The sequence below is a fragment of the Nothobranchius furzeri genome, chromosome 16 (assembly GCF_043380555.1).
Source record: "Nothobranchius furzeri strain GRZ-AD chromosome 16, NfurGRZ-RIMD1, whole genome shotgun sequence".
NCBI lineage: Eukaryota > Metazoa > Chordata > Actinopteri > Cyprinodontiformes > Nothobranchiidae > Nothobranchius > Nothobranchius furzeri.
Window position 1 is genome coordinate 2767328 of NC_091756.1, and position 16106 is coordinate 2783433.

General features: G+C 47.8%; 1 protein-coding gene across 1 annotated transcript in view; it reads right to left on the bottom strand.

The window, feature by feature from the left end:
* The window catches only part of ca10a (carbonic anhydrase Xa), a 239639-nt gene extending 223985 nt beyond the window's left edge, over positions 1–15654 (bottom strand). Inside the window, exon 1 of the mRNA XM_054736412.2 lies at positions 15174–15654. Coding sequence (XP_054592387.1) covers positions 15174–15234 — 61 coding nt within the window. The 5' untranslated portion in view covers positions 15235–15654. The remainder of the gene's footprint in view (positions 1–15173) is intronic.
* Positions 15655–16106: the final 452 nt, after the last annotated feature.

The window sequence follows — 16106 nt, forward strand, 5'->3', positions numbered from 1 at the left end:
ATAGCCGAGACATCATCCTGTAGCTTTGGGAGTGTAAAATGTTCATGGTTTGTGGTGAGTCTCCCTGTCTGATGTTTTCCTGACTCCTCTAATTGCAGGTGAGCATTCCAGAGAGCGGTTTCAGCTGCTGCTGATTCCCATCAACGGCCCAGGGGATTTACGGAGCAGCGTGACACAACACTGGGTAGTCCTAGCCATTAAGAATCCTCTATGTCCACTGGAAAAATCTAGTCTTAGTGATTCTGTACATTTTATGATTCTCTTGACCTCCTGTGTTTCCAGTTGCCCCTGTGACCACCTGGACCTAATCTCCCTCTGTGTTCCCTCAGGTTCTTCAGTGATCATCTTCTCTCTCGGCAACAGCTCCATAATCTCATCTCTAGCACCACGCCAACCTGCACGTGCCCCTGTCCTATCCGTCATCTACCTGTGCTGCCTCCAGTGAACCTCCTGTGTCAACTTCCAAAGTCTCCTGAACTGTCTCCACTCTCACAAACCAAAGGCAGCCCCCCCCCCCCCCCATGTTTGCTGTGTTTTACAGAGCATTGATGTTCAGAGCCAATTACTCATCGTCATAGGACTTTGTGGAAAATCTCAGTGTATGCTCACTGAGGAAGAATGCGTCTGCTGCCAGGAAGTCCTGACGTTAGTTCTGCTGTTAACCACACAAAAAATCTCTTCTAAAATGAATCTAATGGATATAAAAGTTGAAGAATAGTAATTGTATTCACCAAAAACCATAATTGTTGCATGGCTTTATTCTAATAGTAAATATGCTACCATGCTTTATTGCTCAAGTTGTGTGCATTTTTGATCTGCTTTAGTGGTTTTAGCACTATAGGTCATGGATTGGAGCGGCAGATCGACAGGCGGAATGGGGCGGCGTCTCCAGTGATGCGGGCGATGAACCCGTCTGTTGTGGTGAAGAAGGAGCTGTGTGGCAAAGTAAGGCTGTCAATTTACCGCCCAGTCCTCACCTATGGTCATAAGCTTTGGGTATTGATCGAAGGAACAAGATCGCGGATACAAGCGACCTAAATAAGTTTTCTCCGCTGGGTGGCTGGGCTCAGCCTTAGGGATAGGGTGAGTAGCTCAGACATTCAGGACAGATTCGGAGTAGAGCCGCTGCTCATCCATATTGAGAGAGTCAGTTGAGGTGGTTTGGGCATCTGGTTAGGATGCCTCCTGGACGTCTCCCCAGGGAGGTGTTTCAGGCATGTCCTGCCGGCAGGAGGCCCCCTGGTCGACCCAGGACACGTTGGAGAAAGTACATCTCTGAACTAGCCAAGGAACGCTCTGGGGTCCAGCCAGAGGAGCTGGTGGAGGTGGCTGGGGAGAGAACAGTCTGGAACTCCCGAGTTGGGATGCGGCCCCCGCAACCCGGACTCGGATAGGTGGAAGAAGACGAGGTGAGACGAGGTCATGGATTGGCTGGATTTATCCACAGAAAGAGATGGATCACTGTCTGCTGTTGAGGATCTATATACATACATCAATTACATTTTTAAATGTTCTTATTTTGAGAACAACTTTAACAATGTGGACATCACCTTTAATACATGAGAACTGTAGATTATTATTATATTAACTAGCGATCCTCCCATCAGGTGTTTTGCCACCGATACCGACCACCCATATGATCAACGATATCAACCACCAATACGATCAATGGTACCAATCACCGATACAATCAACGATACCAATCACCGATATGATCAACAATACCGAACACCGATACGGTGAACGATACCGACCACTGATACGCTCAACGATACTGACCACCGATACGATCAATGGTACCAATCAATGATGCGATCAACAATGCGATCAACAATTCCAATCACCGATACGATCAACGATACCGACCACCGATACGATCAACGATACCGACCACCGATACGGTGAACGATACTGACCACCGATACGATCAATGGTACCAATCAATGATGCGATCAACAATGCGATCAACAATTCCAATCACCGATACGATCAACGATACCGACCACCGATACGATCAACAATACCGACCACTGACACGATCAACGATACTGACCACCGATACGATCAATGGTACCAATCAATGATGAGATCAACGATGCGATCAACAATACCAATCACCGATACAATCAATGATAGCGACCATCGATACGATCAACAATACTGACCACTGATTGCCACCCAAAGTCTGTGTGTCTATATGAGAGCTTAATTTGAGCTAAACTGCAGGTAATTAACTATTTGTTGATATTTGAAGATAAATACATTTATGTGTGTGAGTTTGTCACGTCCTTTGAGTGATTCTGCTACATTTATTTGTGCGGTTTTGTCACTATTGAAGAGCTTGTGTTACATTGGGACAGTCAGTAAACGCTGACCTCCACTTAGCACACAAGCTAATCGCTAGCCAGCTTGATCACCTGGTAGTTTAGCATTCTTAGATGACGCAAGACGGACGTTACTCCGACGAGAATACCAGACTTTAAATTCTGTACTTACAACGGAATCACCAGGGACGCCTGGGACTGGTGAACAAGCCAGAAATAAGTGCTTTATTGCCCGTTAGCTTAGTTAGCCAAGAAAGCTAATCTTGAGCCCATAACGGAAGAGCCTAGTGAATTACATGCCGCAAATTACACGCTATACTGACAAATTAGAGCAAGAACCTGAACAGTATACCGCCAGTCAAAGGGCTGATTGCCGTGTGTGAATTAAGTCAAAAGAGACACGCTTCACAAAGGTCTAAGCCTGTTAGCTTAGTAAGCTAAATTAGCAAGGCCGACAACGCCCGTGGACATGAATCCAGGGGCGCTGTCAACTGCTCGACGCAGCGTTTGCCTTTGTCATAACTCGCTTTACCCTACAAAACAAGCTTCCCGCATGTTTTAGTGGTTTGGGGCATATTTTTGACTTTTATTGTGAGAAAAAGGTCTGCACCGGCCGTCCACCATTTTGGACGGCGTCACTGTGCGTAATGGAGTGACATCACAGAGTGACATCACAGAGTGACATCACGGAGTGACGCAAACTACCCCTCCCGCACTGTTGCCTAGCACTCTAACGCTTTCTTGTTACACTTAAATTGTTGAAAAATAATGTCTGAGGAGGAGTTTGGCTTTCCCATTGTGGGGAAAGGAATTATTGATGCTGTTTTAACGTGTATAGGTCCTTCAAACCTTGATGCTTGTGGCTACCATGAGTCTTTCGAGCATCTTACGCCAGGTGACCTATTACAGAAGCTACAGGAGCACGCAGCTGCCGTACCCGGCGAGGGTGAGAGAGTCAAAGCAGCAACCCGCACGGAGAACCTGGGGCAGTTTGCACTTCTTCTAGCTCACCTCTGGGATAAGGAAGTTGAGAGTCACGTGGCTACACAAAGTGCGATGTGCACACTTTCTGAGCAGAGGCAGAGAGGTGGAGCCAGCGGCTCCGTCTCTGACGAAGAATCTAGCAGAAAGGAGCTGGATGCAGCTATAAAAGAGAACGCAGTGTTGTTAGATAAGAAACTTAGAGCAGAAAGTCAATTTGCTGTTTTGGAGGTTGAGAAAAATGCTCTGAAGATGGATCTCTTAACAATCAGGAATGACATGCGAGAGCGGGAAATTGAAATTGCTGATTTAAAATCACAGATTTCTGAGCTCAATGGAGAAAGAAGGAGGACCGCTTCAACCCACCCGGTTCCACCTGCTCCTCCCACTGCGGTTGCAGCTGGTGTGGTTGTGCCGGCTCTCCAGCCGACAACCACACCCACCGGGGCCTCCAGCCCCACAATACCCACCTGCTGCACCTGCCGGTGCTGCTGTGGTGATGATGCCAGCTCCCCGACCAGCTAAACAATACCCTCCTGCTGCTCAGCAACATTACCCACCACCAGCTCAACATTATCCACCAGCTGCTGCGATAACTGTGCCAGCTTTCCAGTCAGCCCACCCACATTCACCTGTGCCCTTGGCGCCTCTTGCGGACCTCATTCCCTCTTTAGGTGTTGTTAACTACAACGGCGCTGCCAGACTGACCAGGCGATCCAGTACCTCTGACGTCAGTGACATCCACAGTGTCTGCGTCGTCTCTGCAGCAGGACCACTTCACCCTGTGGTCGGAAAACCCCCTACCCTAGGTGGAGTTGGCGGTTGCAGTGACACACCACCTGAGACTCAGCACCCTGTGGTGGGAACACCACCTGCCAAATGGGGGGATTGATGGTGGCGCTGATACTCTGGCTGAAGCCCAGCACCTTGCGGTGGGGACCCCACCTACCGAAGGACGGGCTGATTACATCATTGACCCTACTGCCCTACGGCTGGCGCTGGTGACCTCTAGCCCTGAGGTTGGTGACTCACCTACCAAAGGGGAGGTTGAATGGCACCCTGTACCGCTACTGGCTGACCCTGATATCTCTGATTGCACCTGCGCATCGACCGAGGGCCCACCAGAGCGCTCACCTGCGCCGAACCCTCGCAAGGCCGTGCCAGTCTACAGTCTAAAACATTCTTGGTTTCCATTTCCAGGTCTGACAAAATATGTTTTGTTAGTTGCATGCATCGTTCTGATATCGACCGCAGCTGAGATTCATTCTCAGCCTCCTCTAACGCATCTGTATAAACCTGTGCCTTCTTCGGGTATCACGCTCCGAGACCGCCCAGGTCTATTAATGACCAACTATCATCTGTTCACACAAAAGATTTTTGTTAAATTCGACCCCGCTATGGCGTGTACTGATAAGATGACGAATGCCTTCGGCAACCTCTCGGAAACGGGGGCCTGCTGGACTAGTACCCTGACGCGGCATACAGAAGCTGACGTCCATCACATACTAGTCCAGGTGCTTAAATTCACGGTTACGAACAGTGATCTTTCCGGTACCAGCACGAGACCGAAGGGCGCAATGGCGGCGGTGTAGACAACAGCGGCGTCCTGACCAATCACAAGCTTGCGTTCTCCGTTTCGACGGACGGATGTTTAAAAAAGTGGGCTTGACTCCGTACGTACTTGCGTGCCTGCCGGGGCCCTACGCAAGGACGGATAATGGCGTTGCGTGTCTCCGCACTGACGCAGACGGAGAAGCATGAATCAGCCTTTAGTCCCACCCCTCATGTGTCTCTCTGCCTGTGAGTTACCAGACTCTTTCTCTGTGCAGAATTAAACAGAGGACGAGTCTGGCAGGCCAGGCTAGGGTGTGGGATAGAGCTTTGAAAGTCATCTGAATTGTTTCAGATATGTAAATAAGGATTGTTGCTTTAAACAGTTACATGGATGAGGTGGGATAAGTCTTCTGTTTCCTTTGCCAGCACTTAGTTTTGTTTTCTTGTTTTTTATTTGACAATTTTCCTGTCCTGTCGTTCTCTTATCGTCCTGCATCTCCTCCCAATCCTCGAGAAAAACTGCTTCCAGGCTTTCAGACATTTTTCACCTCATGAGCTATTTTTGAACTAGGCAGCTCAACGCGATCTACCGACCGCAAATAATAAAAAACAAAGTGCAGCAGCCATGGTGGAGAGGTGAAATCTCTGGAGTACAGGCAACAGATGGATTATGGACTCCAATGTCATGTTTTTTACCGAAACGTGGTTGAACAACAGCTGCCCGGACAATGCTATCGAGTTAGCAGGACGCCACACACACCGAGCCGACAGGCTAGCAGATGACTCCGGTAAGACCAGAGGTGGAGGTTTGTGCATTTGTATTAACAATGCTTGGTGCATGAACTCCACTACTACTGAGAGTCACTGCTCACCCAATGCGGAGTTTTTAATGGTCAAATGCAGACCTTATTATCTCCCCAGAGACCTCACCTCAATCATACTTACTGCAGTGCATATCCCCCCGACGGTAATGCTAGGTTGGCCATGAAAGAACTTTCTGCGGCCATTAACAAACACCAGAATAAACACCCCGAGGCTGCTTTTATTGTTGCTGGCGACTTCAACCACACCAACTTAAAGACAGTCCTCCCCAGATTCCGCCCACATGTCTCCTGCCACACTAGAGGGGACAAGACTTTAGACCATGTTTATTCCAACTTGGCTGGAGCCTACAAAGTAACACCCCTCCCCCACATGGGATAATTGGACCATCTCTCCCTGTTCCTCACACCTCGGTATTCACCACCCATCCAACGTGTGAAACCTGCTGAGAGGACAATTAAAGTGTGGTCAGAGGGGACAGACGCGGTGCTCCAGGACAGATTTAAAAACACAGACTGGAATATGTTCACCAACACAGACCTGGACCAGTACGCCTCATCTGTACTGGATTACATCTCCGTAACCACAGACAGTGTCACCACCCAGAAAAGGATCACCATGTACCCCAATCAGAAGCCTTGGATGAACCGGGATGTTCGTCTCCTACTGAAGGCCCGCAACACCGCTTTTAGGACAGGAGATGCACACGCCTACAGTACAGCCAGGGCTAATCTAAAGAAGGGCATCAAAAAAGCCAAACACCATTACAAAAAGAAGATAGAAGAACACTTCTCCAACTCCAACCCCCGACGCATGTGGCAAGGACTCCAGACCATCACAGACTACAGGATCACCAAACCCTCCCCCGCATCTTCTGATGTTTCCTTCCTCAACGAGCTCAACAACTTTTATGCTCGTTTTGAGCGAGGGAACCTCACAACCACAACCATAACAGACATGACCCCAGACCACCAACCTCTGACTCTCTCCCCCACCGATGTACGAGCGGTGCTGAGCAGGATCAATGCCCACAAGGCTGCAGGCCCTGATGGCATCCCTGGGCGTGTTCTCAGAGCGTGTTCTGGGGAGCTCGCAGGAGTGCTCACAGACATATTCAATCTGTCCTTGGCCCATGCTGTGGTACCGGCCTGCTTCAAATCCACCTCCATCGTCCCGATACCCAAAAACTCCAACCCATCTAGCCTCAATGACTACCGCCCGGTAGCACTCACCCCCATCATCACTAAGTGCTTAGAGCAGCTGGTCTTAGCACACTTCAAATCCAGTCTCCCCCCCACCCTGGACCCCCACCAATTTGCATACCGCCAGAACAGGAGCACAGAGGATGCAGTCTCCATTGCACTGCACTCTGTCCTCTCACACCTGGACAACAACAACACCTACGCCAGAATGCTGTTTATAGACTTCAGTTCAGCATTCAATACAATCCACCCCTCACAACTCATCAGGAAAATGACAGACCTGGGGATCAGTTCCCTCACCTGCAAATGGTTACTGGACTTCCTGACCAACCGCCCTCAACATGTCCGACTGGATAACCGCTGCTCATCAACAGGCTGTGTGATGAGCCCTTTCCTCTACTCCCTTTTCACCCATGACTGCAGACCTGCTGATGGTTCCAACACCATTATTAAGTTTGCAGATGACACCACGGTGATTGGCCTCATCAGTGACAACGATGAGACCGCCTACAGGGAGGAGGCGGACCGTCTGACTGAGTGGTGCGACACAAACAACCTGCTGCTCAACACTGAGAAGACTAAGGAGCTCATCGTGGACTACAGGAGGAATGCTGACCCACATCCACCCATCCACATTAAGGGGACGGCAGTGGAGCGTGTGAGCAGCTTCAAGTTCCTGGGAGTCCACATCTCCGAGGATCTCACCTGGACTACCAACTGCTCCAAGCTGGTCAAGAAGGCTCACCAGCGCCTCTTCTTCTGGAGGACTCTGAGGAAGAACAACTTGTCCTCAGACATCCTGGTGAACTTCTATCGCTGCACCATTGAGAGCATCCTGACCAACTGTATAACAGTCTGGTATGGGAACTGCTCCGCCTCGGACCGGAAGGCATTGCAGAGGATCGGGAAAACTGCCCAGCGCATCGCCGGAGCACCACTTCCTGCCATGAAGGACATCTACAGGAAGCGGTGTCTGAAAAGGGCAGGGAAAATCATCAGAGACCACACTCACCCATCACATGCACTGATCACCCTGCTGCCCACTGGGAGGCGCTACAGGAGCCTCCGGACTAAGACCACCAGGTACCGGAACAGTTTCTTCCCAACAGCTGTCAGAGTCCTGAACTCTGCCTGCTGACATATGACCCACGTTAAACTCATGGGCTGCTTGTATTAACTACAGCCTGTACATACTTATAGTCATAGAATATTCATAACATACTTCATAATGTGTACATTATAACATACATAATAGATCCATTTCTGTAATATACTTACACATCTATATTATTGCTAATATATATTGTAATACATCTATCTATATCACGGCTAAAGCACTTCTGGATGGATGCAAACTGCATTTCGTTGCCCTGTACCTGTACATGTGCAATGACAATAAAGTTGAATTCTATTCTATTCTATGAGCTCTGTGTAGCGTGTCAGACATGTATAAAAGACAGAAGGTTCTAGAAAATATGAGCAGAAACAAACCATTGCATGTTCGTTCCTTTCTTTTGCTGGCCTTCTTTGAGAAGATCACTGTGTGTTGCATACTGTGACCAGTAGGGGTCAGTGCAGATGAAGAGGGTAAGAGGAGAGGGAGAGAAGGAATATTATGATGGCGACTGCATATTAAAAGTAAAGATGTTCTAAGTTCCACGTAGCTGCTTCATTTATGTGTTGCAAACGTAACAAATTGGCGACGAGTCCCTTCCTTTTTTTTTGCCCGGGTGAGCCAACCATCATGCTTGATACGTGGGAGAAGATGTTTCACAATTATTAACTGGTTTTTGATGCTTCGGGTGACGGCTGGCTGGAGGAAAGGAAACAGGCACTTTTACTTTATACTTTGGGAACGGAAGGTCAGAGGCCTTTCTACACGCTTCCAGAACAAGGCACAATGATGGAAGACACCATTACTGCCCTTAAAGCTCACTTTAATCCAAGAGGCAACACCGTTGCCCAACGCCACACCTTCAGGAACAGAAACCAGGCTCAGCATGAACCTGTTCCACAGCATGTCGCTGTTCTGAGGGATTTAGCAGCTACATGTCAGTTTGGTGATGAACTGGATGGAATGTTGGATCTCATGGAACTACCAACTAGCCAACGCATAAGAGAACGCTTACTTCTGGAGTCTGGTTTGACTTTGAATAAAGCCATTACTCTATGTAGAAGCTGCTACAGTGCATGCTAAATCATTTCGTGATGCTGCTGCAGTTCCTGTTGCTGCCGTACATCCAAAGCCTGCTGGAGTTTATAAATGATACAACAATAAAGGCCGCTCTCCGAAACCATCTGCTCCTGCTGCCTCTGGATTTTCAGCTACTCCTGTACCTTCCCAATCCTGCTACCACTGTGGCTCAGACAGGCACCTTGCAAACCACCCAACATGCCCATCTGTTTCAGTAAAATGTAAGAACTGCCAGAAAATGGGTCATTTTGCACGTGTGTGCCGTTCCTTGCAGACACGTTCTGTGAATTCAGTCGAGCTACCTGAAATCCGAATCATGTACCTTCATGATGCTGACTCTTCAGACAGAATTTTCTGTACACCTACATTAAAAAAACTTCTACCACTGTTCCTGTGAAATTCACTGTGGATTCAGGATAATCTGTTTCCATAATAGCTAGGACTATACACGACTCCCATTTCAGTGGTGGCACCCTTCAAGCTCCTACAGCCCGTTTAGTTACTTACTCACATGCTCCTAGTCCAGTGCTTGGCTGCCTCCCTGTGCTTGTGTCACACAACGATGCTTCGTGCTCTACTAAACAGTTTGTTGTTGAGTCAGGTGCTGCACTGCTTGGCGTGGGCCTCGTTAAAGGACTTCAACTGCATTTTACTGGGATTTCAATGGATGATAAACAATGCCCTCAGACCGTGATGCATCTGTCCAACCAAATGGAACCAAGCCCACATCATTGCTGGGTTGTGCAAAAGGTTTCACACACAAGGTAAAAACTTCAGACACAGTTACTCCAGTGAGACAAAAACTGTGCAGGTTGCCCTTGTCTGTTCAAGATGTGCGACTAAAGAAACTGACTCCTGAAAGAAGGCATAATACAGAAAATTGATGCTTCTCCTTGGGTTTTGCCTCTTGTAGTAGTTCAAAAGAAGTCAGGAAATATCAGGATGTGTGTAGATCAAATACAGGTGTGGTCAACCCTGGTCCTCAAGATCCCCTATCCAGCTTGTTTTGTGTCTCACCCTGCTGATTCAGTGGCTGAAACACCTGTTCAACAGCTAATCAGGCTCTGTAGAAAAATGCTAATCACCACTGACTCCAATCAGGTGTGTTGAAACAGGGGAAACTTCTAAAACATGTTGGATAGGGGATCTCGAGGACCAGGGTTGGCCACACCTGATCTACTAGAACCTAACAAAGTAGTCATTATAGACAGTGACCCACTTCCTCACATTGATGAATGCCGGTCCTGCTTAAAGGTGCAACCGTTATTTCTACTACTGACCTAGAGTCAGCTTTTTTCCAACTGCCCTTGCATGAGGACAGCAGAGACCTGACAGCTTTTGGTACTCATGACGGACGTTTCAGATGTTGCAGAGTGCCTTAACCCAAGCTGCTTTTCAGAAAATGCTATCTACAGTGCTAGGAGGTTTGCCACATGTTGCCTATTACCCGGATTATGTCATCCTGTGGGGTAAAACTCAGCCTGAACACGAAGCTACACTTATCTCTGTCCTACAGCGCTTACTGGATGCCGGTCTGCGACTGAACAAAGAAAGTGCCAGTTCGGGATATCAGGCTTGCATTTCCTGGGACATACGGTCACATCACAAGAGATTCTACCTACGGATGATCACCTGTCTACCATTCTGCATGCTCCTACACCATCCGAGGCCTCTGCACTACATCAGTCGTTATGGTATAACAAGTTCATTCCCAACTTTGCTGCTGTTGTGGAACCCCTGCGAGCTTGTATCCGCCAGGATACTGAGTTTACTTGGTCGGATGAGGTACAAGCTAGTTTTGAGACTGTTAGTTGAAAGTCCAGCTCTTGCTCTTTTTGATCCGGATCTGCATACAGTAGTCTCAACTGATGCATCCAACTATGGACTGAGCGCTGTTCTGACACAGCTTCATGGAGACACTGAACATTGCTTTTTCTTCAAGGACCCTATCTGCTGCTGAACGCAAGTGCTCCACTGTGGAGAGGAAGGCCCTGGGCTGCGTTTGGGAGAAGTGGAGGATGTACTTTGCGGGGTCGAAAGTTCACTTTGCGCACAGACCATCAGGCATTGATGGCGCTGCTCACATCTAAAGGAGCTGATCGAGCTGGCACGCGCCTGGCTCGATGGGCTGCCAGATTGTTGTGTTTCAACTATGATGTCGAGTACAGACCTGATTCTTAAAACCAAACGGTTGACTGTCACCCTTGCCACTGCCTGCTGTGACCGATGACTGCAAGGACATGGAACCAGAGTTTGTAGCAATGCTTTCAACGTCCATGACTACAGTGAGACCAGCTGATTTTGCTTTTGCATCTGCTTCCTGCCCAGAACTGACAGCACTGCGACCACAGATTACTTCAGGTTGGCCTCACACGTTTCACGACCTGACAGCCTACGGCCTTACTTCCACTCATGTGATGAGTTTTCTCTGCAAGGGGATTTTGTGTTCAGAGGTACACACCTTGTTGTTCCAGTTGGCTTACGTCACACACTGCTCATGCTGGAGCATTAAGGCCATCAAGGTATCGTGAGAACTGTGATCTGTATGGAGCCCTAGTATGGATACCCAAGTCACACAACAGATTAAAACTTGCCAGTTATGTCAGTCGTGCGATAAGTCTACTACCCTTGCTGCTGCTCTGCTACAACCAGTACCATTCCCTTCTCAGCTATGGGAAAAGTGAGCTATGGATGTAGTTGGACATTTTGAACCTGCTCCTTGGGACTGAAATATGCTATCACTTTAACTGATTATCACAGTAAATGGCCAGAAGTTGCCTTCATTGCTTCTGTTACAACGGACACTTTGACGAGTTTCCTATCCTCAGGTTTCAGTAGATTTGGAAATCCACTCAGTCTGGTGACAGACAGTGGAAGTCAGTTCACGTCCACAAGCTTAGCTACCTTCCTGAAAGCGAGAGGAATACAGCACATACGTACATCAGTTTGCCACCCAGCTGCAAATGGTGCTATTGAGAGATTTCACCGTTTGCTCAAGAGTTGCATCAATCAGCTCGAGAGGATACCTTGGAAATCAACTGTTACGAGTTCCTTCAGGTGTATTGCTCTACTCTTCACTCAACTACTGGGATCTCCCCTTCTGAGTTGCTCCTTGGAAGAAAGATGCATAGTCGCTAGCATGTCCTACCACCTGCTGTGTTTGAAAGGGACTGTGCAGCTCTGTCTGATAAAGTCAAAACTTGGCAACGCAAGATGAAAACGTACACTGATGCCAGGCGTGGCGCATGCACTCCTATCTTCAAAGAGGGTAATAAAGTATGTGTTTCCAAACCATTTCATTTGGTCAAAGCACATCAAAGATACTCTGAACCACTGCAGATCCTGAAGAGAGTTGGCCCTGGAACTTACCTGTTGGAGGATAGAAGGAGATGGCATGCTTCTCGTTTAACAACATTCCTACGATTCCTCCAGCACCAGAACATTTTACTATGGACCCATATATACCCATAGCTTTACAGCCAAACATTGCTTATGATACTTACCGTGCTTCTGCCCTCATGAGACGCCCCCCACGCTGGTTAGATCACTATGTGAGATAAAGGGCAGTTGTGGTGAATTAAAAAATGTACCCTATTCTAAGACAGGTTTTGAGTTGGTTACTTTGTTATTACATTTCTGGAGTTATTATTCACTCTTAGTTCAAAGTGTTATTCTACATCTACTAAAATTGATTATTGGTTACTAAAGATTGATTAATTAATTTGTACAGGTTATGTTTATTGGTATTATTTTAAGTAACGGGGAATATGTTGCATACTGTGACCAGTAGGTGTCAGTGCAGATGAAGAGAGTAAGAGAAGGAAAGAGGGGGTGTTTCTCAATGTCAAGGTGCCTGGCCTTGTGAGGCGATGTCTTGCGAGGCCAGGCACCTTGTTTACGAGGACGCTGTCCTTCCTTGGTCTAAGAAAACGGTTAAATGGAACAGACTTGCATCACGTGACCGTGGCTTCCACGGTGGTCACGTAATGTCACGGGACATGGGAGACAATGCTATATTTTATACGTGTAAGTTTCAGTATAAACATATAACGAGCCTTTTACTTTTTAAATTGTTTACATGTTTATTAAATTAAATATATAAGTGAGGTTCTAACTGCTAGCCACCAAAGCTGCAACTACTAAGCAACTAACCAACCATAGATAACTTCTTTGGATCTAAAAAAGAAACATTTTGAATTAGTTGACTTACTTTTAAATTTGAAAGTTGCCCTCGAAGTAGCTGCCGGCTTCTGATCCACCGTCCTTTTGAAAATACCGCGGTGTATTGTGGGTAATGTTTGACCAAGGCTAGGCTACAAGACACCTCCCGTGTATCCTCGTTCAGCTAGCTAAACAGCTAACAAACGGAGATCACACGCCTCGGTAGAACATGAACATTGGAACACGTCTTGGTGGTTCCTGATGACATATCTCCTAGGCAACTGGGGCGGGGCCAAGACATCAAGGCGAGGTTCCTTGGCATTGAGAAACACCCCGTGGGAGAGAAGGGATGTAAGATGGCGGATGAAGGAATGTTATGATGTCGACCGCATGTTAAAAGTAAAGATGTTCTAAGTTCCACGTAGCTTCTTCATGAATGTGTTACAAACATAACACTGTGGCTGTGCGCAGGTCAGCCAGAAGCATATGGAGCATGTGAATAAACAGTGCTCTCCCTACTTGAGGAGATGCTGAAGCGAGCATGAGAGAGGAACACAGACTTGGAAAAATCAGGTGGAGTAACTCCACATGTAAAATAAAGTTTCTCCACTTGCAGGTTGTCAAATACATTATTACAATATATGACAGAGCAATACTAAAATATTTGCTGCTACAGCCCTATAATTTCAGCATAATCTATTGCTTTTTGTTTGCTTTAAGGTGGTCAAATTTTGAAAGTTGATATTTATCTTTTTTTTTAAAGGCCATTATTTTTGCTTGAGCTAAAAAAAATCCATCACTCATCAGCTGAGTCCTGGATCTTCTTCATCTTAGATCTGCCCCTGTGGATGGCCGTGCTAATGCTAGTTTAGTCAATGACTCAAAGCAGACTTAACCATGTTGCTGTCTGTTGTGTCATCAGGATAAACTTGACTTGAAAGTCATGTGAAAGTGATCTGAGGCTGCAGACCGGGACAGGATATTTTTTGGCACGGCACTCGTTTGACACTGAACACAAAAACATCACTCAGATTATTAAACGCATTCAACGTGAGTTTTTCTAAACGTGTGGCTGTTTCTGCAGAATCAGTATTCTGCAGTGTTGTTAGTTTTGTCCAAGCATGATGGATCTGTCAGGTTTCCTCGTTCCTACGCCTTTGGTAGGAAGCAGAACCTTTTCCTGCAACCTCCTCGTCTCCTGCCTCCAACAGAACAACCCTGGTGACTAAACTCAGCTTAAAGTGGAGTAAAACCGGAGCACACCGTTTCCATGGAGCCCTGCTGGTTCCAGGTGTGTGTGAAGACCGCAGATGAGATAAAGAGCTCGGATTTGTTGTTGGCCTCAGGGATCGGGTTTATTATTTCCCCAAGAAGCCAAAACACTAAACAGGAAGTTGGCTGACAACATTTACTGCCGTCAAGACTCTGCATTTTACATGTGTGCGTGCGTGTGCAGGCGCGTGTGTGTAGAGGAGGGTCTGCGGAGTAGTCAGAAGGCTCTGGGAGAGGCGGACTTGCTGTGATGCGCTAATCCAGCGGATTTACGCACGATTTTAGCGGTGAACTCCCATTTACGTCATCTAGAAACCTTTTTAGAAAAACCAACTTAGTGGCGGAGAGGCGGCACCACCGTTTTCACCGAGGAACCACATAAATGATTCCAACACAGACACATGAATCCTGTCCGCCTCCTCTCCACCACACCGGGTCCGGGCTCCTCACCGCAAAGTGCGTCAACAGCTGGACTTCCTCTGGAGCAGAGAGGAGACAGAGTCCAGAACCAGATCCGGACTGAACCCGAATTTAAAGCCCGCACTTTGGGCTCTGGATGAAAACACAACAGGAAGCCGATCTGCATCGCACTGAACCGGGTCCCTGTTTCTGGTTCGATCCACATCCCCTGCCCGTGAGACTACGCAACCCCACGTGACTCACCTGATATACAGACGATCAAGTTGGCGTGGAGGAGGATGAGAATCTCCCAGAATCCATCCATCCTCACACGCACATCACGCACTGATCTCACGCTGAAGTCCTATTCCCTCAGAACGGGTCCAGCTGCACACCTTTGTCCAGGTGTCCTCCGCAGCAGACGCACATCAGGTTAACCAGCCGCTCCGGATCAAGATGAAGACAAATTCCACAGAAGGACAAAAACGATCAACTCCAGAGAAAAGACTAAATCCTCCGAACAGTTCTTCCACTGGTTTAGTCTAACGGGACCCGTCCCCCCGGTACCGAACAGACGCACCGGGAACAGCGGAGGATAGAAGCGCCAGACACAAATGCTCAACTCCGCAAACTCGCGTCGCCTGGTGGCGGGCTACCAATCAGACCTGCACCCGTTACTCTAACCAATCACCGTCGAGTTACACGGATTAACTCCTGCAAACACCCGGTACGCGCCTACAAAATAAAAGCCTAGCTGCTCCATCACAAACCCTGTTTTGAGTGACCCCAGTAGCCCCGAGGGTGGTGAGGGTCCCAAAGCTCTTCCAGCTAACGGAATGTAGAAGAAACGCTCCAAGTGCATCACGATCATCTAACGCCACCAAATGTGTGTTTAGAAACATGTACAAGCATGTATTAAAGAGTACAGAGATATGTACACTGATGTAGCTGTGTGAGTGAGTGTGTGTAGGTGTGTGAGTGAGTGTGTGTAGGTGTGTGAGTGAGTGTGTGTGTAGGTGTGCGCGCGCGTGTGTGTGTGTGTGTGTGTGTGTGTGTGTGCATGTGTGTCTCTAGGTGTGTGTGTGTGTGTGTGCATGTGTGTCTCTAGGTGTGAGTGAGTGTGTGAGTGTGTGTGTGTGTAGGTGTGCGTGCGCGCGCGCGTGTGTGCGTGTGTGTGTGTGTGTGCATGTGTGTCTG